The sequence below is a fragment of the Poromitra crassiceps genome (assembly GCF_964638095.1).
Source record: "Poromitra crassiceps genome assembly, chromosome: 1".
NCBI lineage: Eukaryota > Metazoa > Chordata > Actinopteri > Beryciformes > Melamphaidae > Poromitra > Poromitra crassiceps.
The window spans coordinates 114,676,072-114,699,552 of record NC_139623.1 but is presented as its reverse complement, the minus strand read 5'-3'; the positions used below and the strand labels follow the sequence as shown (position 1 = coordinate 114,699,552).

At 43.7% G+C, this 23,481-nt stretch overlaps 1 protein-coding gene across 1 annotated transcript in view; it reads right to left on the bottom strand.

Annotated features, from left to right (window-relative positions):
• sh3bp5b (SH3-domain binding protein 5b (BTK-associated)) overlaps positions 1 to 23,481 on the bottom strand; it is a gene marked incomplete at its 3' end in the record, with an annotated part of 114,095 nt that overhangs the window by 73,995 nt on the left and 16,619 nt on the right. Inside the window, exon 3 of the mRNA XM_083632707.1 lies at positions 11,817 to 11,945. Coding sequence (XP_083488833.1) covers positions 11,817 to 11,945 — 129 coding nt within the window. The remainder of the gene's footprint in view (positions 1 to 11,816; positions 11,946 to 23,481) is intronic.

Genomic DNA, 23,481 nt, shown 5'->3' with positions numbered 1-23,481 from the left:
GTCATGCTCACTGATAACTTCCCCACCAAGCATTTCACTCGCTGCCATCCAGGAGGTGGCCAAGTTCAACATCAATTCCCTCAAGCACACATTTCTCATCAAATTATATTACGGCACGGTAAAATGCTAATAAAAGTGCTTTGGGGACTGCTTAGAAATTATACGAGAATTTTCATTTACGTGGTTTTCTAGTGTTGGTAGAGAGGTCATCGTATCAACATCTACTTGACGTCAAAGTTTGCTGGGAGCTGTCTCAGTGCCAGGCAAATGTATCTCTATCAACGCTCTTGAACTTTCTTTTGCCTGGTTCAAGAAACCATGCGTATTTAGAAAACCAGAACGACCGCACCGCGGATAACGACTGCACTGCGGATATATGCCTCCACCAACAAGTGAGCAGTTGACGTTTGAGCCGAATGTGAAGAGATTCCGTCAAGGTGTTACTGAGCTATGGCATTACCAAGCTTGAAAATGGCATTCGTGAGGTCAGTGACCTTGACCTTTGACCACCAAAATGTAATCGGTTCATCCTTGAGTCCAAGTGGACGTTTGAGGCAAATTTGAAGAAATTCCGTCAAGGCGTTCTTAAGATATCGCGTTAACGAGCTTGAAAATGGCATTTGTGAGGTCACAGTGCCCTTAACCTTTGTCTTTTGACAACCAAAATCTAATTAGTTCATCCTTGAGTCCAAGTCGACGTTTGAGCCAAATTGGAAGAAATTCCGTGAAGGCATTCCTGAGATATTGTGTTAAAGAATGGTAAAAATGGCCTACACTTATATAGCGCTTTTATCCAAAGTGCTTTACAGTCAGTAGATACATTCACCCATTCACACACCGATGGCGGCAGGTTACCACGCAGGGTGCTGCCACACCAACAGGAGCAATTTGGGGTTCAGTGTCTTGCCCAAGGCCACTTCGACATGCAGACTGGAGGAGCCGGGAATCGAACCACCGACCTCTTTTATCCAAAGCGATTAATGGATGACCCGCTCTACCTCCTGAGAGCTTGGAAATGGGGTTTGTGAGGTCACAGTGACCTTGAACTTTGACCTTTAACCACCAAAATGTATTCAGTTCATCCTTGAGTCCAGGTGGACGTTTGACGCAAATTTGATGAAATTCCGTCAAGACATTCCTGAGATATCGCGTTAACGAGCATGAAACGAGTGGTCGTGAGGTCACAATGACCTTGAACTTTGACCTTTGACCACCAAAATCTATTCAGTTCATCCTTGAGTCCAAGTGGACGTTTGAGACAAATTCGAAGAAATTCCATCCAGGTGTTCCTGAGATATCACGTTAATGAGCTTTAAAATGGTGTTCGAGAGGTCACCATGACCTTGACCTTTGATCACCAAAATCTAATAAGTTCATCCTTGCGTGCAAGTCGACGTTTGAGCTAAATTGGAAGAAATTCTGTCAAGGCGTTCCTGAGATATTGCGTTAACGAACTTGGAAATGGCGTTCGTGAAGTCACAGTGACCTTGAACTTTGACCACCAAAATCTAATCAGTTCATCCATGAGTCCACGTCGATGTTTGAGGCAAATTTGATGAAATTCCATCAAGGCGTTCCGCAGATATCGCGTTAACGATCATCGGACGGACGGACAACCCGAATCCATAATGCCTAACAAGCAGTTTTCTTCCAAAATGTGATATTCACCATTTGAAAAAAGGCAAACCTTCTCCAATCCACCTATAACGGGTATCTTTAATCCTCCTGTCAAAGTGATAGCACTTTTAGCAACTGGATCCAGTAAAAAAAAAAAAAAAAAAAAAAATTTAGAGAAAAATATACAAACAAGACAAACAGGCTCAGACACAGGAAAAGAAAGGAAAGAAAAGAAAAAAACATACATCAACATTGCAACATGGCGCTATCAGCCGCATAAGGTGCATATGTTTGTAAAAAAAAGTGCACGGGATCCCACGCAAAGGGTCCATAAGATACCAGCTGGGCGAGCCATCCGTCACCCCTAACCTCAGTTACTGGTCATTCTTAACCTCGGTGAAGTAGGCCAAAAACGGGTCCCAGATAGTTGAGAACCTTTCAAGCGTGTTGGTTCTCAGGGACCTGAGTTTCTCCATCTGACCTTCTGACATTCAAGCCTGTGATATTTGGGTGGATCCAGTAAACTTTATGAGACATCCTCGATATATCTTCATGTTTTCTCCAAGAACTGGATATGGGGGATTCTTCAAATATCTGTGGCTGTTTAATGTTCTCAATGGGTGAAAAAAAGGCTAGAAGTTTAGAAGAGAATACCACAAGAGCCTCAAGAGCATGCAAGAAAACAAACTGCTAGATCGAAGCACTTTGCAGACTTTGAGAAAACACTACCCGCCTTGCTTCCAGCTCTTAGCCGAGTCTAAAGAAGTGAGGTGGAATAAAAACTGAGTGCAATACATATTTCATGACGTTAAAAAACACTTCTGAAAGTTTCACAACTTGGCTTCAGTTAACGCGGCCCAGCAGAGTCAGTACTTGGAAGTGAATCGTATTCGCATCCTAAACTTCTTCAGTCACTCGCTTGCAAGCGTCTGGATCATCAGCAAACGCTTCTCTGACACACCTGGACTAGGGAGATAAAGGGCTTTAAGCCTTTTAAATTGTGGGTTAGAGAGACATTTTTGAAAGCTTTCAAGGCCATTATTGTGTTTTCTCAAATCCACAAACTTTCAAGGGGGAAACCCAGCAGGAAACTCATTGTTGTTCTGTTGAACTCCAAGTCACTCTGGATTGCTGTCATGCTACATGCCTGATATACTGTAAATGTAGATTATACATTATAGTTGTGTATGAATTGGAAAAGGAGGTTGCGCTTCAACAATGGGATTCTCAATGGAGTGCTAAACCCAAAATCCAGTGCATGTTCCAAAAATATGAGAAGGTAGCACATCTCAAATTTCCAAGTCAATGAGAACAAAATACTAACATTTCACTTGTTAGTTTGGCATCAAGCACTTTTCTATTGTGATGTGAGCCAAATAAGTGACATGTTAGTATTTTGTCCTCCTTGACTTGGAGATTTGAGACATGCTACATGATACATTTCTTCGCCGGGCCGTCACCACCGTGCGTCACCGCATCCTTGCATCATTCATAATAATAATGCTTCTTGTGGGGTGAAACGCGGCTTCCAGAGAAGGAATTGGATCAGCTTAGTGCAGCGGCTAGAGGACAGGGAACAAGGGCGGTGGTGCGTCCGGCGTGGCTATAAATACTGCCGCGTCATAGCCTCGGCACTGACGACATTAACGCCGTCACCTAGGCAAGTGCGTTGGGATTACTGCACTTGTCGTCACGCTAGGATTACATGTGATGATGAGGTCGCTATGTCACTAGATTACGTGTGGCGTGAGGCAGCGTGTCTGGTCTTCATCTTGAAACTAGGTCGAGACCATCATTTCTTGGAACATGCTAGTCGTGTAGTTTATCTTCTATTAGGAGTCAAGGTTAAGCCAAGTCATTCTCCTCTGCCAGCTTCCACTCCCTGGGTGCTGCCTTCTGCTGCTTATCTGCAATGCTACATAATGCCATGCTTATCAAAATGACAGAGAGAGAGAGAGAGAGAGAGAGAGAGAGAGAGAGAGAGAGAGAGAGAGAGAGAGAGATTTAGCAAGTAAACATGAGTCAAGCTAACTATGGAATTCCAGTGTCGCACCAAGAGGATACAACAATGGAGAAGGACAAGACTGAAGCAAGATGAAGAAGAAAGAGGAAATGGAGGAAGGAAAGAGGTAAGGTAAAGGTAAAGTCCCAACGATTGTCACACACCTGAGTGTGCGAAATTTGTTCTCCGCATTTGACCCATCCCCTGGGGGAGCGGTGAGCGGCAGCAGTGCCGCGCTCGGGAGTCATTTGGTGATCTAACCCCCCAATTCCAACCCTTTGATGCTGAATGCCAAGCAGGGAGGCAATGGGTCCCATTTTTATAGTCTTTGGTATGACTCGGCCGGGGATCGAACTCACAACCTCCCAGTCTCAAACCACAAGGCCACTGAGCTAGAGGGAAGGACACAAGGAAGGAAAGAGGGAGAGAAAGCAAGTTAGGAAAGAAGGAAAGAGAGGAATGAAGTACAACAATAATTTAACACGGCTAGGTCGAAACCTAGCATATGCCCAGCGCAGAAAAGCTGTTGGTTGTAGCAGGTTGTAGCAGGCAGTGACATTGTTACTGTGGAGGGCTGTCGGTGTCAAAAGTATGAAGGATATAATGGAAAATCAGTATGGTAAGAAAGTACAAAATTATGTACTTGCATTTAATAAAACATTTTAGCAACAAACAACAAAGCAACAGAGAGACACAGAGAAAAGGGGGAGGGACAGAGAGAGAGATGAGAGATGAAAAGATGTGAGAGTACTAGGTCGACTTACTAAAACTGACGTTTACATCATCCGTCTCTCTACTGATGCACAGTATAACAAAAACTCACTCTGCTAAGAAGCATTTGGAGAGCCAGCTCAGACAGATACAGCAGATATACTGTTTACTTAGGTCAGACAGATACAGCAGATATACTGTTTACTTAGGTCAGACAGATACAGCAGATATACTGTTAAATTAGGTCAGACAGATACAGCAGCTATACTACTTTGGCGCATGACTCCATTAGCCAGTGGCGCTGCTCTTGAGGCAAGAGGAGGGCATCTGCATAGGCTAGGAGATCCCCCCCCCCCCCCCCCCCCCCGTGGAGGATCAGGAGTCACGACTCGTTGGTGGCGGACTGGGGAGGTGGGTGGGGCAAAACAACGCTTCGGAGGACGGCTTCAGGGGAGATGGACTGCCGTGAAGCTAGCTGCTGCTATGATCGGCCAGAGAGAGAGAGGTGACGTAGAACCCTTGCTATATATATGAGAATTAACTGACGTCATATCTGACGTCATTACAGACGTCATACTAAGACTTTGACTGACCACGTCATACTAGAACTTGACTGACGTCAGGGGGTGATCGGATTAGATTATGCACGAATCGCCTTCTGCTTGAAATATGGTCTAAGACCTCACTTAATTAGGTCAGACAGATACAGTAGAGATGTACTGTTTAATTAGGTCAGACAGATACAGTAGATATATACTGTTTAATTAGGTCAGACAGATACAGTAGAGATATACTGTTTAATTAGGTCAGACAAATACAGCAGATATACTGTTTAATTAGGTCAGACAGATACAGCAGATATACCGTTTAATTAGGTCAGACAGATACAGTAGAGCAGTGATTCCCAACCTGTGGGCCGCGGCCCCCTGGTGGGCCGCGAAGGTATTGCAAGTGGGCCGCCAAATCATTTCCAAAAAAGTATGATTTTTGAAAAAAAAAAATCGAAAAAAAAAAAAAAAAAATTGGAAAGATTTTGAAAAATCATACTTGAAAAAGTATGATTTTTGTTTATTTGATGTTATTGCTTTTGCTTGAATTGAAGTTTCATCTTTACATCATCTTTATATTGGGTTTGTGTTTATTTGTAACCCTATCGATTTAATGGGCTTTCTTCTGATATTTGGATTTTGTTTGGATCTGATATTGGATGTCAAATTGTTATGAGAATGCATTTTTCCATTGTTGAAGGATACCGTTATTTATTAATCATTTGTTAATTAGCCTGTTACAGACAGCCCCTTGCTTGTCATTTCTGACATCTGTGTGGTGCTGATGGACAGCTCCTTGAATGATTGGTGTGTGTGTGTGTGTGTGTGTGTGTGTGTGTGTGTGTGTGTGTGTGTGTGTGTCTGTGTGTGTGTGTGTGTGTGTGTGTGTGTGTGCGTGTGTGTATGTGTGTGTGTGTGTGGACAGCTCCTTGAAAACTGTAATACTGAAGGTGTTGCAACATGTTACAGGTGCTGTGTTAGTGACTGTGGAGCTTCCAACATGTTTCTCCTGTATTCAGTTCAGTCCTTTATGTTCAATTTTCAATAAAAAAGTGCTCTGAGAACGCATTATATGGCCTTTGTATTTATGGGGTCGGAGGTGGGCCGCGAACATTTTTGAGACATAAAAGTGGGCCCTGAGTTGGAAAAGGTTGGGAACCACTGCAGTAGAGATATACTGTTTAATTAGGTCAGACAGATACAGCAGCTATACTGTTTAATTAGGTCAGACAGATACAGCAGTCAGCAGATATACTGTTTAATTAGGTCAGACAGATACAGTAGAGATATACTGTTTAATTAGGTCAGACAGATACAGCAGATATACTGTTTAATTAGGTCAGACAGATACAGCAGATATACTGTTTAATTAGGTCAGACAGATACAGCAGCTATACTGTTTAATTAGGTCAGACAGATACAGCAGATATGCTGTTTAATTAGGTCAGACAGATACAGCAGCTATACTGTTTAATTAGGTCAGACAGATACAGCAGCTATACTGTTTAATTAGGTCAGACAGATACAGCAGATATACTGTTTAATTAGGTCAGACAGATACAGCAGCTATACTGTTTAATTAGGTCAGACAGATACAGCAGATATACTGTTTAATTAGGTCAGACAGATACAGCAGCTATACTGTTTAATTAGGTCAGACAGATACAGCAGCTATACTGTTAAATTAGGTCAGACAGATACAGCAGCTATACTGTTTAATTAGGTCAGACAGATACAGCAGCTATACTGTTTAATTAGGTCAGACAGATACAGCAGATATACTATTTAATTAGGTCAGACAGATACAGCAGCTATACTGTTTAATTAGGTCAGACAGATACAGCAGATATACTGTTTAATTAGGTCAGACAGATACAGCAGCTATACTGTTTAATTAGGTCAGACAGATACAGCAGATATACTGTTTAATTAGGTCAGACAGATACAGCAGCTATACTGTTTAATTAGGTCAGACAGATACAGCAGCTATACTGTTTAATTAGGTCAGACAGATACAGCAGCTATACTGTTTAATTAGGTCAGACAGATACAGCAGATATACTGTTTAATTAGGTCAGACAGATACAGCAGCTATACTGTTTAATTAGGTCAGACAGATACAGCAGATATACTGTTTAATTAGGTCAGACAGATACAGCAGCTATACTGTTTAATTAGGTCAGACAGATACAGCAGCTATACTGTTTAATTAGGTCAGACAGATACAGCAGCTATACTGTTTAATTAGGTCAGACAGATACAGTAGCTATACTGTTTAATTAGGTCAGACAGATACAGCAGATATACTGTTTAATTAGGTCAGACAGATACAGCAGATATACTGTTTAATTAGGTCAGACAGATACAGCAGATATACTGTTTAATTAGGTCAGACAGATACAGTAGCTATACTGTTTAATTAGGTCAGACAGATACAGCAGCTATACTGTTTAATTAGGTCAGACAGATACAGTAGAGATATACTGTTTAATTAGGTCAGACAGATACAGCAGATATACTGTTTAATTAGGTCAGACAGATACAGCAGCTATACTGTTTAATTAGGTCAGACAGATACAGCAGCTATACTGTTTAATTAGGTCAGACAGATACAGCAGCTATACTGTTTAATTAGGTCAGACAGATACAGTAGAGATATACTGTTTAATTAGGTCAGACAGATACAGCAGATATACTGTTTAATTAGGTCAGACAGATACAGTAGAGATATACTGTTTAATTAGGTCAGACAGATACAGCAGATATACTGTTTAATTAGGTCAGACAGATACAGCAGCTATACTGTTTAATTAGGTCAGACAGATACAGCAGCTATACTGTTTAATTAGGTCAGACAGATACAGCAGATATACTGTTTAATTAGGTCAGACAGATACAGCAGCTATACTGTTTAATTAGGTCAGACAGATACAGCAGATATACTGTTAAATTAGGTCAGACAGATACAGCAGATATACTGTTTAATTAGGTCAGACAGATACAGCAGCTATACTGTTTAATTAGGTCAGACAGATACAGTAGAGATATACTGTTTAATTAGGTCAGACAGATACAGCAGATATACTGTTTAATTAGGTCAGACAGATACAGCAGCTATACTGTTTAATTAGGTCAGACAGATACAGCAGCTATACTGTTTAATTAGGTCAGACAGATACAGCAGCTATACTGTTTAATTAGGTCAGACAGATACAGTAGAGATATACTGTTTAATTAGGTCAGACAGATACAGCAGCTATACTGTTTAATTAGGTCAGACAGATACAGCAGCTATACTGTTTAATTAGGTCAGACAGATACAGCAGCTATACTGTTTAATTAGGTCAGACAGATACAGTAGAGATATACTGTTTAATTAGGTCAGACAGATACAGTAGAGATATACTGTTTAATTAGGTCAGACAGATACAGCAGATATACTGTTTAATTAGGTCAGAGGACTCAACTACAGTGTCGAAATAGGATTAAGATCACAAAAGTGTGTTTTTGTGTCCGATTGTTACATTATGTAAAATGTATCTGTGGTGTGTGTGTGTGTGTGTGTGTGTGTGTGTGTGTGTGTGTGTGTGTGTGTGTGTGTGTGTGTGTGTGTGTGTGTGTGTGTGTGTGTGCGTGCGTGCGTGCGTAATTGTGCAGCAGGGCATTCGCTTTTGACAAGTTAAATTCAAAGAAATATCATCTAAGCTAGCAGCCATCAGAGCGAGGACAGATAATGGCTGTGCTTAATGAAAATTTAATTATAATAGACCCTTTTCACGGGGGCCATTTTGTGTCGAAAAGGCAGAATAAACACAGGTGCAAGCAAAACACTAATGAGGGTTTCCAAATTCCAAACATGGAAGTTTGAAACCCTCATTAGTATTTTGCTTGCACCTCTGTTTACCCTGCCTTTTCGACACAAAATGGCCCCCGTGAGAAGGGTCTGTAGAGAGTGAGACAGTAATAATGTGTGAGGAAAAGCCATGGATTCTTGATCTGCCATACAGCTCTGAGTTTCCCTCTGTTTTTGTGTCGATCCTATCAATAAATCAATTTTCTAGCTTTCTAGCATTTTCTGAACCCACAGTTGAAGGATGGTCTCTCAACCCACTATGCTTCACAAATGGGCTGATTTTCGAAAAGAGGAGACACTTGACTTAAAAAGACAAATTTGTTACGACGACTGTTTGCATTTGGACTGCATTGAAATAGCACTTTTCTAGTCTACTGACCACTCAAAGCGCAAATACGTGCATACATTCACCCATTCACACACACATTCATATACCGATGGCAGCAAGCTGCCACGCAGGGTGCTTGGTGCAATCATCTGGAGCCATTTGGGTTTCAGTATCTTGCCCAAGGACACTTAGACATGCGGAATGGAGGAGCCGGGGATCCAACCACCAACCTTCTGATTAGTTGATGACCCACTCCACCTGAGCCGCAGTACTATCTTAGTTACCACTAATAGATCATAGGTTTACAACAAGTTTTAGAAGCTTGCACAACTGTGATCTATTCTAAGCAACACATGGTGGTGTAGCCGGGCGGGGATCATTTCGGGGTGCAGAAACCATCGATCATACTTCATATTGACCCAAGCCTACAGGATTTGGGATCATGGGGGATCGAACCTGGGACCTCCCAGCTACTGTGCAAGATGCTCCCTCTAACCTCTAACCCCCTTGCCCTCCCTAGAAATAGTACTGTAGGTACTTTGCATGATGAGAAGAGCTATAAGCTTCCTTTGAACTTACAACATAAGTGGGACCAATGTCAAGCTAGGTTACTGCTGACGGTGCAGTATGACAGACATCTATTCTAAGCCCGTACACTGCTCATAATTCACCTACACAGAGCAAAAGAGCTAACTTGGGGGGGGGGGGGGGGGTTGATGATGCTTTAAAACTAATTCCTCCTACCTGGAGTAAGGCACGACCTCTTTCTGAACCTTGATCCACATTATATTCACTTCTTCACTTCTGCATTTGTACCTCCTTCTTCCCCCTAAACCACATCCTCGCCCTTTTTTGCCTACTTGGTAAAGTATTGTTTTCTTTGTTCCATATGCGTACGTTTCCAGATTTCGCCATTCCACAGGGTTTAATAAAGACAATGAGAGTCACTTAAAAACAACTCAGCAGCATGACTCTTTTTATATTGTCAGAATATGCTTGGTCGGCATTCCTTTACAGTACAGTATGTGCTAGAAGACTGTTCCTAGCACTGTTCCTCCAGACCGAAGCAACAGATAGGAGAGAATCACTGATTTGGGGATTTATCATGGAGGAAGATACACAACCCAAGATACAATACTACTAAAGTTCAACATCACTTATTGTATAAATTGGGCCGGCAGGTTGAGCCGACAGGTAGAAGGAACTAGAACGGTGACATATGAACATCCTCTTCTCGGTTCACCAGAGGAACTTCCTGCACTCCAGTTGTTCACTACATCGAAACCACATGGGACATATCTGCCTGTGTATCTACTACAGCCTCTCATGCTAGAAATACACACACTAATGGTTCTGAATGTCGTTTTAAGAGCATATAACAAAGTAGAAGGGCACTCTGCCAAGGCCAATTTCTTGTTCGGGAGGCGTGTTCATGAGTCGGATCTCGATCAAAATCGAATGGGTTCTTCCTTGGCCCATACTACCCTTCAATGAAGTTTCATGAAAATCGCCCAGTAGTTTCTCCGTAATCCTGCTAACAGACAAACAAACAAACAAACAAACGGCACCGAGTACATAACACCTTGATGCAGGTAATGATACCAAATATTAAAGTTAAAGGCTGAATAAAAAGTTAAGCAGACATGTACCGTGAATTAATTTGAGTTATGGTAGGTTTCTAGGTTATGCTTATTTCCCCCCCTGTTCCGATCTTTTTAATAGGCTACACTACTGTTTACCTCCGCTAAGGAGGTTCTGTATTCAGTGCCATTTGTTTGTCAGCAGAATTATCTGGGTTTAAAAAAGGCCATGTAGCTACAAAGGGAAGTCAAACTGCAGTGTCACTTGACAAAAACGCATTCACCACAGCACAGAAACCTCTGCAGCCTGGTTGTAGTAATTCCTCATGTACTCAGGAAAATGCCAATACATGGACAGCTATCCCATGAGCATTGTCACCAGGGAGGGAGGCAGCCTTTTAAAACCTTCTTCACGTCTCTCTCGGTCTGCCTTTTCCTCCGGGGTGAGTTTACAGCTGTGTGGGCCCTGATCTGTGCAGGTGGCTGCTACACGCCCACCCCCTTGTATTCATTTATACAGAGTATTTAATTAATGAATTAATTTATACACAAAGTTGCTCAAGCTAGCGGCTAATTAGGGAACCGAGATCACAGTCACAAATAATTTCTCATTTGGTCCTCAGCGTTCTCGAGCCGTGGCAGGCGGCTGTGTTTAGCCAATTAGGCTGAGAGAGAGAAAAGGACGTGTCTCGGTAATTCACTTTCTCCACAAGCAGCATCGAGAAGCTGGAGAAATGTAAGGAGAAAGAAAGGCAAGGAAACAACATCATGATGTCACTGTGTGTCTTCTGGAATTGTCTTTTGGACGCCAGGAGAGAAAGGTGATTTTTAGATACACTAGTTGCAGTGAGAAGTCAGAAGTGGCAATTAAACCAAAGAGACTCATAGAGAAACTATAAACCTCACACTTCAAAACATACAGTAAATCAAGGAAAGGTTTGGGAAATTTGTAGCTCAGTAATGGTAGTAGAACAAAGTTAGTCAGATCTTACCCATGCATGATTATCTGAATTCTAATCGATTACTTTTCAGCACTATGGCCATCCATTCAGAAAACACAAACACATCACCTACTCACAACTCTTTCTCAAGCCATTCACTATCTCACCGCTTTTTGAAATCCCATCCATCCATCCATCCATCTCTCCCCCTCTATCCTCCCTCCCTGGTGTCTGACCTGTCTGGCCACCCTGCGGGCCTCCCAGTATGGCTTGGACTCTTCCACTGCCTTGCCCATCTTCTTCACCAGCTCGTCCAGCTTCACCGTTGCCTCCACCAGCACCGAGCGGAACTTCTGCCTCGCATCCTGATGAGAGAGAGAGAGAACAGCTTCAGAAACTCAACGCCATCTATGAAGTGTTCTGCAACTAAATGAGGATCCATGTCTTCCGACATGGATAAATGCGAAAGAAGCAGTTTTTTAAAGTGGTGTTGGGCAAAACCAGAGCTCACTGGATATCATGGTTAAGACCTGAAGGTCTGTGTGAGCTTTTGCTTAAATGTCATTTTTATCTGCTAGTCAAAGAAGAGCCTTGGTGTCACTGTTTGAAATACCAGTTCAGCAGGTGGCACCAGCTCTTACAAAATGCTTGATAGCAAACACTAAAACAGATGGTGCTACTTTAATCAAAGTATAGTATATATCTCAAGTTATTATTTAACTAAATGACATTCCACTTTCAGAGATTTCGAATTAAACTTCCAGCAATGATTTTTTTCCCTATTTTGCTTTCTTGACTTGCTTCTGTATTCAGGACTCAATAGCTGCTTTCACACATGTTTGGAATTCAGGAGTTATCTAGAGGCCATGCGGATGGCTGTCATGTGTGAACAGATTTTCGTGGCTCATGCGCGCTCCCGCGAGCCTCCTCCTAGATGGAGGGAAGTGTAGCCCCAGCCGTAGTCGCAGAAGCGTATTGTCCCCGCCCCCCCTCCAGAGCTCCGTGAAGTAGTCAGCTCGTGAGTGCATGAGGACAGAGACATCGTGACAGATTATTATTATATAAATACCGTAGTCGATGTGAATGAGCGAGCAAAAAACACATCATGCCATTTGGTTTCCAAATGAAGCTCAAAACTGCTCCGTGTGCGACAGCCAACATGTTGCTGGGTTGCTGGATTGAAAGGCCCATGGCTCTGATCTGATTTCATGTCTGCTTCGCACAGCACACACATTTAATAAGCATTTTTGGACGCGAGGGTTGTCCCGCTTCCCAGTATTGGACATCGCTAGGTAGGGTATCTGGATCTGGTTGCGTTCATGTCTTTGATTTAACGTTTACACAGCGTTTGTGAAGATTCAATGGCAGAACCGCAAATTCCAAGTAGTGTCAAGTCAGGCAGTATAAAACGAAAACTTCCGGGTATAACCTTCGCAATAATGGCAATTAAATAAAGTAAATGCACATGTAATGTTTTTTGTGTGTTTCGAAAGATACAGAACGGAGATAAACTGGAAGAATATCTGCTCCCTTCGAAAAGTCAATTTTAACCCGTAGTGAGTCGACATTCTGATTTTTTGTTACTAAGTAATACAACATTTATTTTATTTTGAAGGTAAAAACGTCTAGCTTCCTGTATTCTGTATAATTCTAGTAGGTTTGATGCATTTTAGGACTGAACATAGCAAAGACCTGTTTTGTTTGTAGTGCTTGCGACTCGAGGAAATCGATGCATCTGGGCGTGAGTTGTAGGGTTGTTTAATTAATTACTTACTAACGTTATGCGCAAACGATTATATGCCGTGAACGTTAGGCAGTTATCGCCCATTATGTATTTTTAGTTTTCACAACTCCCCATTGTCCCCCACCCCCACCCCCACCCCCGCCCCCTCTCTACTTTACAAACTCTGCGGAGGTGCTACTCATGTGAGAATGCAACATGCCTCATGTGTGAAAGGGTACACTTCACGTATCATCCGGGGCAGGCTCAGTGGGGAGCAACCCTCACCTGATCCGGAGTTCATGTGTGAAAATAGCTAATGAGAGACATTTCCTAAGAGTTCGAACTCTAACAATGTGGGCCAAGGGTTGAATTTATATAAACATTTGATAAATGTTATGTGGGTCAAAAACATTGTTGAAAAGCCAATACATTCAATCAACACCAGAGTTTTCAGTTGATTGATGCTTGTTTGGCCTAACTACCATACTACCTGGTGTATGAACAGCATTTATCTTGTGTAGGGCTAACTACCATACTACCTGGTGTATGAACAGCATTTCTCTTGTGTAGGGCTAACTACCATACTACCTGGTGTATGAACAGCATTTCTCTTGTGTAGGGCTAACTACCATACTACCTGGTGTATGAACAGCATTTCTCTTGTGTAGGGCTAACTACCATACTACCTGGTGTATGAACAGCATTTCTCTTGTGTAGGGCTAACTACCATACTACCTGGTGTATGAACAGCATTTCTCTTGTGTAGGGCTCACTACCATACTACCTGGTGTATGAACAGCATTTCTCTTGTGTAGGGCTAACTACCATACTACCTGGTGTATGAACAGCATTTATCTTGTGTAGGGCTAACTACCATACTACCTGGTGTATGAACAGCATTTCTCTTGTGTAGGGCTAACTACTGTACCATACTACCTGGTGTATGAACAGCATTTCTCTTGTGTAGGGCTAACTACCATACTACCTGGTGTATGAACAGCATTTCTCTTGTGTAGGGCTAACTACCATACTACCTGGTGTATGAACAGCATTTCTCTTGTGTAGGGCTCGGCCCACTTGTAAAGAGCACATTCTCTTAAGTGCTGGACATTGCAAAAATCTAATTGAAGTCCTCTGCCAAAAAGCCAGTCATTGAAAATGGTATTGGTGTTTCATCAAGGCAACAGCAGCCACTTAGAGACTATCAAATGAGAAAACAGAAAATGGACTGAAAAGGGCTCTGGGGACACAGCGCTCCACTTCACCAGTCTACATCATCTACAGAGCTTAACTCCCCTTTAACTTCCTCTTATTCTTTCAGTGGAAATGCTTATTTATTTGCCCTCACACTTTTCTATCAGTCGTTATCATAGGCCGTTTTCACAGCAGCCATTTTGTGTCTACAAGGCAGAGTAAACACAGCTGCAACCAAAATATTAATGAGGGCGCCAGCATTGTCTGGAACACCTAATTGTATTGGAAAGTTGGAAACCCTCATTAATATTTTGGTTGTCTAGGACGCGGGAACATTCGTTCCACCTGTGGTCAGGGATTGCATTGCCGTCACTGTAAGTCACTGTCGGCGAGAAGAACCTGAGTGCCTAAAATGTAAAAGATCCAAGATAAAAACACAAAGGAAGTAAATAACGTGTTAGAATTACATAACATTAGCTCGCAACCGTTGAATGTAATCTTATCTGGACACATCAGAGAGCCTGATAAAGCTAATGTAAGCAGCTTCTCAAACAAACTCAAACACCTAGCGTGGCAAAACAGACCAAAGCCTAATGTGAAGAGTGCAGTCTGTGTAGAATCAATATCCAATAAGATTGTGTTATCTTGTTGGGAGGGACCAAGCAGAATGTTCAATCTTGAGGTTTTGTACTTCAGTGAGTGACACTTGTTTATCTGCTCCTACGTTGTAGTAGTTGTAGTTGACGCTTTTCAGGTACAGTAATCCATCCGTGTTCTGACTATGCAGCATCAAAAATCACTTTCCCAACCAAGCGAGGTCATGATTGAGAATGGAATGCAAAAAATCTCTGTTTTAAATAGTGACTCACTGACTTTGCACAAGGACAGTAGGACACTTCAGCTGGGTTGATCCCAGGCTCTCTGGTTGTACATCATGTCTGTTGAACATGTCCACCCGTCCCCAAAGGAAACATTCAGCTCAAGCAGAAATAGCCTGGAGGTTTTCCTGTGATAGCAGCTACAGTGCACAGTCAGAAACAATCTGTCCTCACTGTGATAGCAGCTACAGTGCACAGTCAGAAACAATCTGTCCTCACTGTGATAGCAGCTACAGTACACAGTAGGGCTGTCCCCGCGAGTCGACGTCATCGATGACGTCGACTACGTAATTACGTCGCCGCACGCTACGTGCCTCGACGCGTCAAAATCGTCACAAAAGAAAAATTGTGTGGCTAATGTTAGCGGCTAACTGTTACTTGTTGTTACTTTACATGGCAGTAAAATGCCACTGAATGACCAAATTGATTTAACTTTTAACCATTTCGATTTCCACTTTCCATACGGACCCCTAGCATTGGTTAGTTGTTAATGTCGTGACTTTGCGGGCTGAATACAGCCTATCACCGTCATGTTGAAAGTAATTTCTGCACCACAGCGAACATAACATACACCATTTAACGGTGTTATTCGGCCGTTTAACGTTAACGTACATATTTCCGTTTGCTTTCACGGCTAACATGTAGACAATTGATTAAACTAACGTTACAGAGTACAGACCATTGTTAGTATGTTGCTGCTCAAGTTAATTTACTGCGTGTTTGCGTTCACGGCCATGTAAGATCAAAACTAACGTTACAGACCATTGTTACAGTCTGTGACTGTTAGCTGCACATTACTCCAGTGATTAAATAAATCCATGTCCTGTAAAAATACTGATCCTCCTCAGTTTAGGGAAAGGGTTCATACAGTGATGAACCATGATGATCAATTTTGCACACCATTGTACTGTAAGATGATGATTTTATGTTGGGCTGCTGCTAAACTAAGTTGACATTGCACAAGGTTTTTGGTATTCCTCCTGAAAGTGACTTGAATTTTATTTATTCTACTATTTTATTTTGAATTGCACTATATTCATTTTATTTGAGGACAAGCTCTTGCTTTAATTTTATTTAGATTTTATGTTGGACTGTTAAAGGTCCCAATTCGTGCAGCTGTAACCTCTTAAAAACGTGTGTCTCTGGTCCACAAAACATGATTCTGGATTAATCTGTCGAAAATACAGCAAGCCCGTTTGCTGTGACGGAGTTGTCCCTTCCTCATCTCGTCGCGTCCCAAGAATGGTTGGTTTTGCTAATTTATTCAGAACCAACAGCTCCCATTGGTCGCTGGGGAAGAGCCCGCCCCAGGCTCCCAGCGGCCAATCAGATTAGCGTCTGTGGACCAGCACGCTAGGTTGCGAGTTATCGTTAACTTAACGGTTACTACGCTAAAGAGGACATCTCAAAATGCCTAGACTTACCGAATGCACCTCCGCAGCTGCTGGATCACGTACAGCCGGCGTTGCTCCAGCTAGAAGTGTTAATTTTGTGGCTATAGACAAAATGGTGCAGATAGCTTGTGTGAGATACACGCGCGCAGTATGCAGAAGGAAGCTCGTGACGTCCCAATTCCCAGCCAATTCCCCTCTCGGCAAACGACGCGTTTGGGGGTGTGGCTTGGAGGAGACTGCAGGGTGACGCTGGATAGGGACAAATCCAACTGTGGCAGTTCTGAGCGTGTGACCACTCATTACAGGGAGGGCTGACAGCAGTATATATGCATTTACAAGTAAAAACAGCTTTTGCACGGAATGGGACCTTTAAAGAGAATGAGATGGTTAAATAAAATACTGAAATTGAGAAGTTTTTGGTTATTTATTTGTTTTGGGTAAATTTATTGTTATATAATAAAAATAAAAATAAAATAATAATCGTTAGATTAATCGACTAATCGAAAAAATAATCGTTTGATTAATCGATAAGAAAATAATCGTTTGGGACAGCCCTAGTACACAGTCAGAAACAATCTGTCCTCACTGTGATAGCAGCTACAGTGCACAGTCAGAAACAATCTGTCCTCACTTAGGGCTTTCACACCGGCAGGGCTCCGTGCCGGTTTCCGGTTCCAGAACCCTAATCTGAACTGGCCGGCGCGTTCAGACCGAAAAAATAATTGGTTCGGAACCTGAAAAGTTGGTTCTCAGCGGAACCAAAAAATAGTTGGTTTTCCTTGGGAACCGTGACATCATCAGTGCGCGTGTCTCATTCTAGGCTGTGAAAACGAGCAGGAAGGAGAAGAAGGCAGTGACAACACAGAGAAAAATAATTTGGAGTGGTCTCCTGAGGAAACCAAATGTTTAGTGGTGATTTGGGCATCTACCGAATCTCAAGAAAAGCTAGAATGCAGTACAAGAAAGAGCAAGGCCCAATCCCAATTCTTTTCTTAACCCTCAATCTTAACCCTCAAGCTCAACCCTCAATCTTAGTAGCCCTCAAAACTAAGTGTTAAGGGCTATCTTGCGACTTTAAAATGGGACAGCCCTTAAAGAGCATGGAGCAGGGTAATTCCTTTGCTAAATGTATACTTAACCTTGTCCCTATGTCCATTTGAAAAGTTAATGCATCATTAAAAAAAAAAAAAAAAAAAGTTTGAAAAAAAATATGGAGAAAAACACCTTCCTTTTTCAGAAGGAAATAACAGACTTTTATTCTGTTAGAAAAAGCCTGCTACGTCACAGTGGGGAGTGGCTTCCGCGTGCGTGTCTCCCTCTCCCCTCCCACTCTCGTCAAATCCATGGTCAAATCAGTCGTATTTCAGGACAGATAGCAGGTCAGGTACGTACGCTAGTCAAAGTCAATCAGTCAGCCAGTTAGTCGGTCGGTTAGTTGGTAGGTTAATCACTAGTTAGTTTTTAGTATATAGTTAGTCATTTAGTCAGTAGCTGCCTGTAGTAAGTCGTTGTCAGTGAGTTTTGGGTCGGGTGTCGCCAGGTTACTGCATGCAGATAACAAGCTGTCAGCTCCACTCTGCTGCTGCTGCCTGTCTGCGTGACACTCTCTTTCTATCTCTCTCTCTCTCTCTCTCGGTGTGTGTGTGTGTGTGTGTGTGTGTGTGTGTGTGTGTGTGTGTGTGTGTGTGTGTGTGTCTACGCTGTGTGATACGCTCTCTTCACTCGAGGGAGGGGGAGGCTGCGGCTCCTTCCTCCACCGCTGCTCTGCTCTGCTCTGCTCTGGGGTCCGCTCTGCTGTGAAAAGAGAAAGAAGGAGGAGGAGAAACCGCCACCTCCACAGCCAGCCACCTCACACACCCCAACTGTGCCCGGCTCGCATGCCTCTCGGTCGGCTGGCCGGACAATATGCACCCCGCTGCAGCAGCAGCTTTTCTCACTGTGTTCGGGACTTCGGCTCTCGGCCAGATGGCTGGACACATACGTCACTTTTGCGCGCGCGTGTGTGTGTGTGTGTGTGTGTGTGTGTGTGTGTGTGTGTGTGTGTGTGTGTGTGCGTGCGTGCGTGTGTGTGTATCGAATTACAGTCCGCACCTCGGCCCGCCTCCGCTCGCTTGTGTGTGTGTCAAATTACAGTCCGCACCTCGGCCCGCCTCCGCTGCTTTCAAGCTCCTTCACAACTCTCTCTCCGCGGTCCGTTGTGGGCTGTTCCTGCTCTCTTTCACTGTCAAAATTAGCCTGAGGACCATCACATGCATGTGCATAAACATTTGCTACCTCCTCTTCCTCCTGAAAACCGGCGTTAGCATCCATAGTGTGTGACTGACAGCCCTGACCTAAGTGACTACAGACAGAGGGACAGACGGGCATGCCTGGCGACTCCCTACACTGACGTCAGAGTTTTGGGGTCCAAGATGTCAAAATAAAAGTTCAAAAAATAAAACGACCCCAGAAGTCACTGTAGTGTATATGTAAGTGTCTTAATGTGAAAATCAAGTTCCTCCATAATTCACCTACACATTGACTGATTGGGGTCTCTAACCTGCCCCATGCTCTTTAAAGGCAGATACGTCTTCAGACTGTGGGGGGCAGCAGTATGCCAAAGCTTCGTCCAGTCTGTCAATTCAAAAGGAGAGGAAAAAAGCATCCATACAAATATTTCCTTGATAATATAGATGTAGAAATTACGATAACCATTGTATTAGCTTAGTTTAATGTCATTTTATGGATTTCCGTTTTGGAATCCTAACAACAATTGTTGTTGCTAACTATCGATAGTCAGTAGCCGACTAGCCGTGCTGGTCAAGCCATATTATTATTATTATTATATTATAACATTGTTAACGTTGTTACGAAATGCCATAATTCTCGGTGGTAATGTCGTTGTTGAGTTGTTTTTATCAAGATACAGCCTACGTGTAATGCAACGCACCACCAAACAAGTGGGGCTAGAATGACCGAGGGCTGGCTTGACTGCAGTTAAACACTGCAGTCAAGCCAGCCCTCACGTCGGAAAGCACGGTCATTCTAGCACCCACTCGTTAGCAACAACATTGTTGTTAGGATTCCAAAACGGAAATCCATAAAATGACATTAAACTAAGCTAATACAATGGTTATCGTAATTTTTACATCGCTATTAACAAGGAAATACTTAACTTTGTCGGGCTACTTTTTTCCTCCGTTCGCCGCCATCTTCCATCTGAATGGATCTAGCTGATGACACGCAAGGGATTCTGGGATCGCACTCACCGCCAAGGGTGGTACTGGAAAATCTTAAAACTGAGGGCCGTATCACGCTCAAACTCGACCCTTAACTTAACAAAGTGAGAATCGGGACAGCACTAGCACTTCGCGGGAGTGCGCATTTTTGAGTCTGAGGGTTAAGATTGAGGGTTAAGATAGTAATTGGGATTGGGCCCAAGTCATATGCCGAACTTGCAGAAGAGAGGGCCAAGGCTGGGTTCACTCGAACGCCAGACCAAATAATTAATAAACTTAAAAAAATAAAAATAAACTGAAGAAGGGAACCAAAGTGGGAGGACATTATTCGGTAGGAATAATGTCCTCCCACTTTGGTTCCGCTTAAACTGGTGTGAACATGGGCTGGTTCGCCAGAAAGCACCAAGGTTCTGAGACTCCAGAACGGAGCCAGAGCCAGAACCAGAACCGTGTCTGTCTGAAAGCGCTAACTGTGAGCTCGACATTAACGGCTGCCCGGTTGCCCCGGGCAACCAAAAAAAAAGTAGGGCAACCATTTCTTGGCCTTTGGTTGCCCCAGGGGCAACCACGTTTTAACATGCAACAAAATATGTACAGCAGCAAACAGCAAAATATACACCAAATAAATATGTTTTAATACTTGTTGTGAGTGACATATATGTGACATTTTATTGCTGTTACAATCGGAACGATGTTACTAATTACCAGTCGGAACCTGCGTGATGCATGCTGCACGTGCGGTGTGTTTAACGAGTACTGACTCAGACAGGTGGGGCTGCCCGCACACAATCACAGCGGCTGCAAGACGCACCGTGAAGATATCAAAAGCAGATGAAGTCTGGCTGCATGGGTCCAAGACCCGACTAAAGTTATCATTATGTTTCCCGCATCGGCGAGGACCGCGAGTGTCCGCACGGAAAAGTGGGTCAAATCAGCAGATGCGCCCCTCCACAAGGCTCCTGTGCAGACGGTTTTCGCCTGGCCGTGCACACCCCGAATTGTGTAACCACTGGCTCATTTCCACCACATATAAGAGCACAGTACAGCTCTACTCGACCTGGTCTTACTCGGCTCTACTTAGACTCTGTTTCCATAGCAAGTTTACTCGCCTCCGCCCACACCTGGTCGTCATAGCGACCGCATATCTGCCCTCCGCCCATAGCCGAAGTAGGCTATAACATATAACGTTAAAATTAAATCCATACACAGAACTTTTAAACTGTTTATGAAATACTGGTGCCTCTAAATGACCTACAGTGTACATGGCATGGGCAAATGTGACAATCGGCCAGGAGAATGGATATCACTTTGTTGTTAGTCAAACTCACATGCATGCGCTGCGCGAGGGACCGGGGGTTGCGCTACAGGGAGAAGTGAAGCCTCTACCCCGGCGGCCTCTCACCAGGCAAGACCGCGGCTTCACTAAACCCCCGCCTGCGGCCTAGCGGAGTCGACGCTGCACACAACTACAAGGGCTTCCTGAGGAGCTTTTTCTCTCTCAAAACAATTGAAAACCACCGCCATGTTAAAGCTGAGTAAGGATTTCACCAGAGCCGAAGGCAGCAAAAGACTGATGGAAATAACATAACAGAAGAGAAGGTAAGCCCCACTAAACTGGTATGAAGCATTGACAGTCAGTAGATAGAGTAAACACGATTCTGCCTGACCAATCAGTCGTCTACAGTGTTTTCACGTCACCGTATGGTACCGGGTTCACAGCGCTGGAACCTCAACAAAGCAGGGACCAAAACTAGCACGACTCAACCCCGACTCAACCCGGGCTGTCCACGTTTTTGATCGGTGGAATGAGACAAAAAAGCGAGACGAGCTGGGCGGGGCCGCGCTGATACCAGCGGTGGAAATGGGCCATAAGTGGACGCGGCTGGGCGGACAAAGTGGAGTTTTCAAGACTCCCGCTCACTTCCGCGAGCAGAAACCCACACAGTGTATAAAAGCTCCACACGTTTCCTCGTCAACATTCAGTGTCTCTCATTTCCGTGCGACAGTCCAAACTTCAAGCATAATTCCAGCTTAACGCTATACTGCAAAGCATGTAGGCTACAACAAGCCTACAACATACACCTCGACCAGGACATCCTTCAAAAACATTTTACCACCGCGTATATGTGCTGAGGAATGTTTTGCATCCCTGCCTCGTCAGCCTCTCATACGGGGTGAGAGAGAGGGAGTGCTCAGTGCAGCCGCGGCCAAGGCCGCTTCTGGGCCTTTTGGGGCCCTATGCAACATCTTACGGCCGGAACACACATCTTGCGTGTGCGTGGCGTCTGCGTGGCGTGTGCGTGCTTGCTGCGGCTGGCACGCCCGTGGCATCCACACAGGCAGCGTGGCTGGGGCGGCAGCAGCTGCTGCGCTGCTGCCTGTCTCCCAACTATCTTCCTATAGAGTTTACCATTTATTAAATTTGCTATAAACAATACAATGATGATTTTAACTGAAGATCGCTTGGGCTCACTTCAGAATCGAGGCAGTATGATTTGTGTGTGTGTGTGTGTGGTGGGGAGGGGAGGAACGAAGCCACGTTGTAGCCTATCTGGTTTTTCAGAGGGCAGGAGAACTGTAGCTGTGAGCTCAGCAAATCCTCTCATCTCAAATCAAAACGAGCCTTGATTGGCAACCAGAGTCAAAAAAAATATGCCGCAAATTCGCCCAGAGAAATAAACACGGAAGTGTTGTGAGAATTTTATTGTTGATATAAAAGAGAATATGCTCTCAATTGTATAACATTGTAATTTAGGATGTTACCTGAACGCAACACAGGTGGTTACAGCCAATGACATGCACGGAAAACGTATGTATGTGTGTGTGTGTCTCTGACCCAGTGTCAGTGTCAATAAACTGCTCCATGGGAGAAGAACCACTTCTTGCTGCTGCTCTGGGAGTGCACGCGAGAACTGCTGCATTAACCCACTCTGCTAACAGTTATTATGTCTGCTTTGAAAATAGTGCTTGTATGATATGATTATGAACAGAAATAGGTCATTTTTAATGTGGATTTCTGTAGAGACGCTAGAGACACGCGCGCGGAAAGCTGAAAAAATAGGCTTCGGTTCTATTCTCTAGATGACGCGCGTCTCACGCTCGCAAGACACGCGCCTGAGACGCGCGTCTGATGCCGGTGGTGTGGCTGCTGTAACCTGTTAACATGGGAACCGAAATGAAAACGCCACGCAGACGCACAGCACACGCAAGATGTGTGTTCCGGCCGTTAGAGTGGGGGCCCCAAACCACTGTCATCCAGGGCTGGTCACTTAGCATTTTCAGAAGGAGCACGTGTGCCCCTAAGTTGAAAAAACTAGGAGCACAAAAATAATTTTAGGGGCATGATAAAGAATTATTAAATAATGCGTTTCTCCTTAATAAAGGGATATTAGGAGCATTCAACGTTATCTGTTGCGGTGGCTTCTGTCCCGCTAGCGCTAGCTTCTTCAGCTAATGATAACGTTACATCTTCGTCTTCACCACCGTCTACTCCG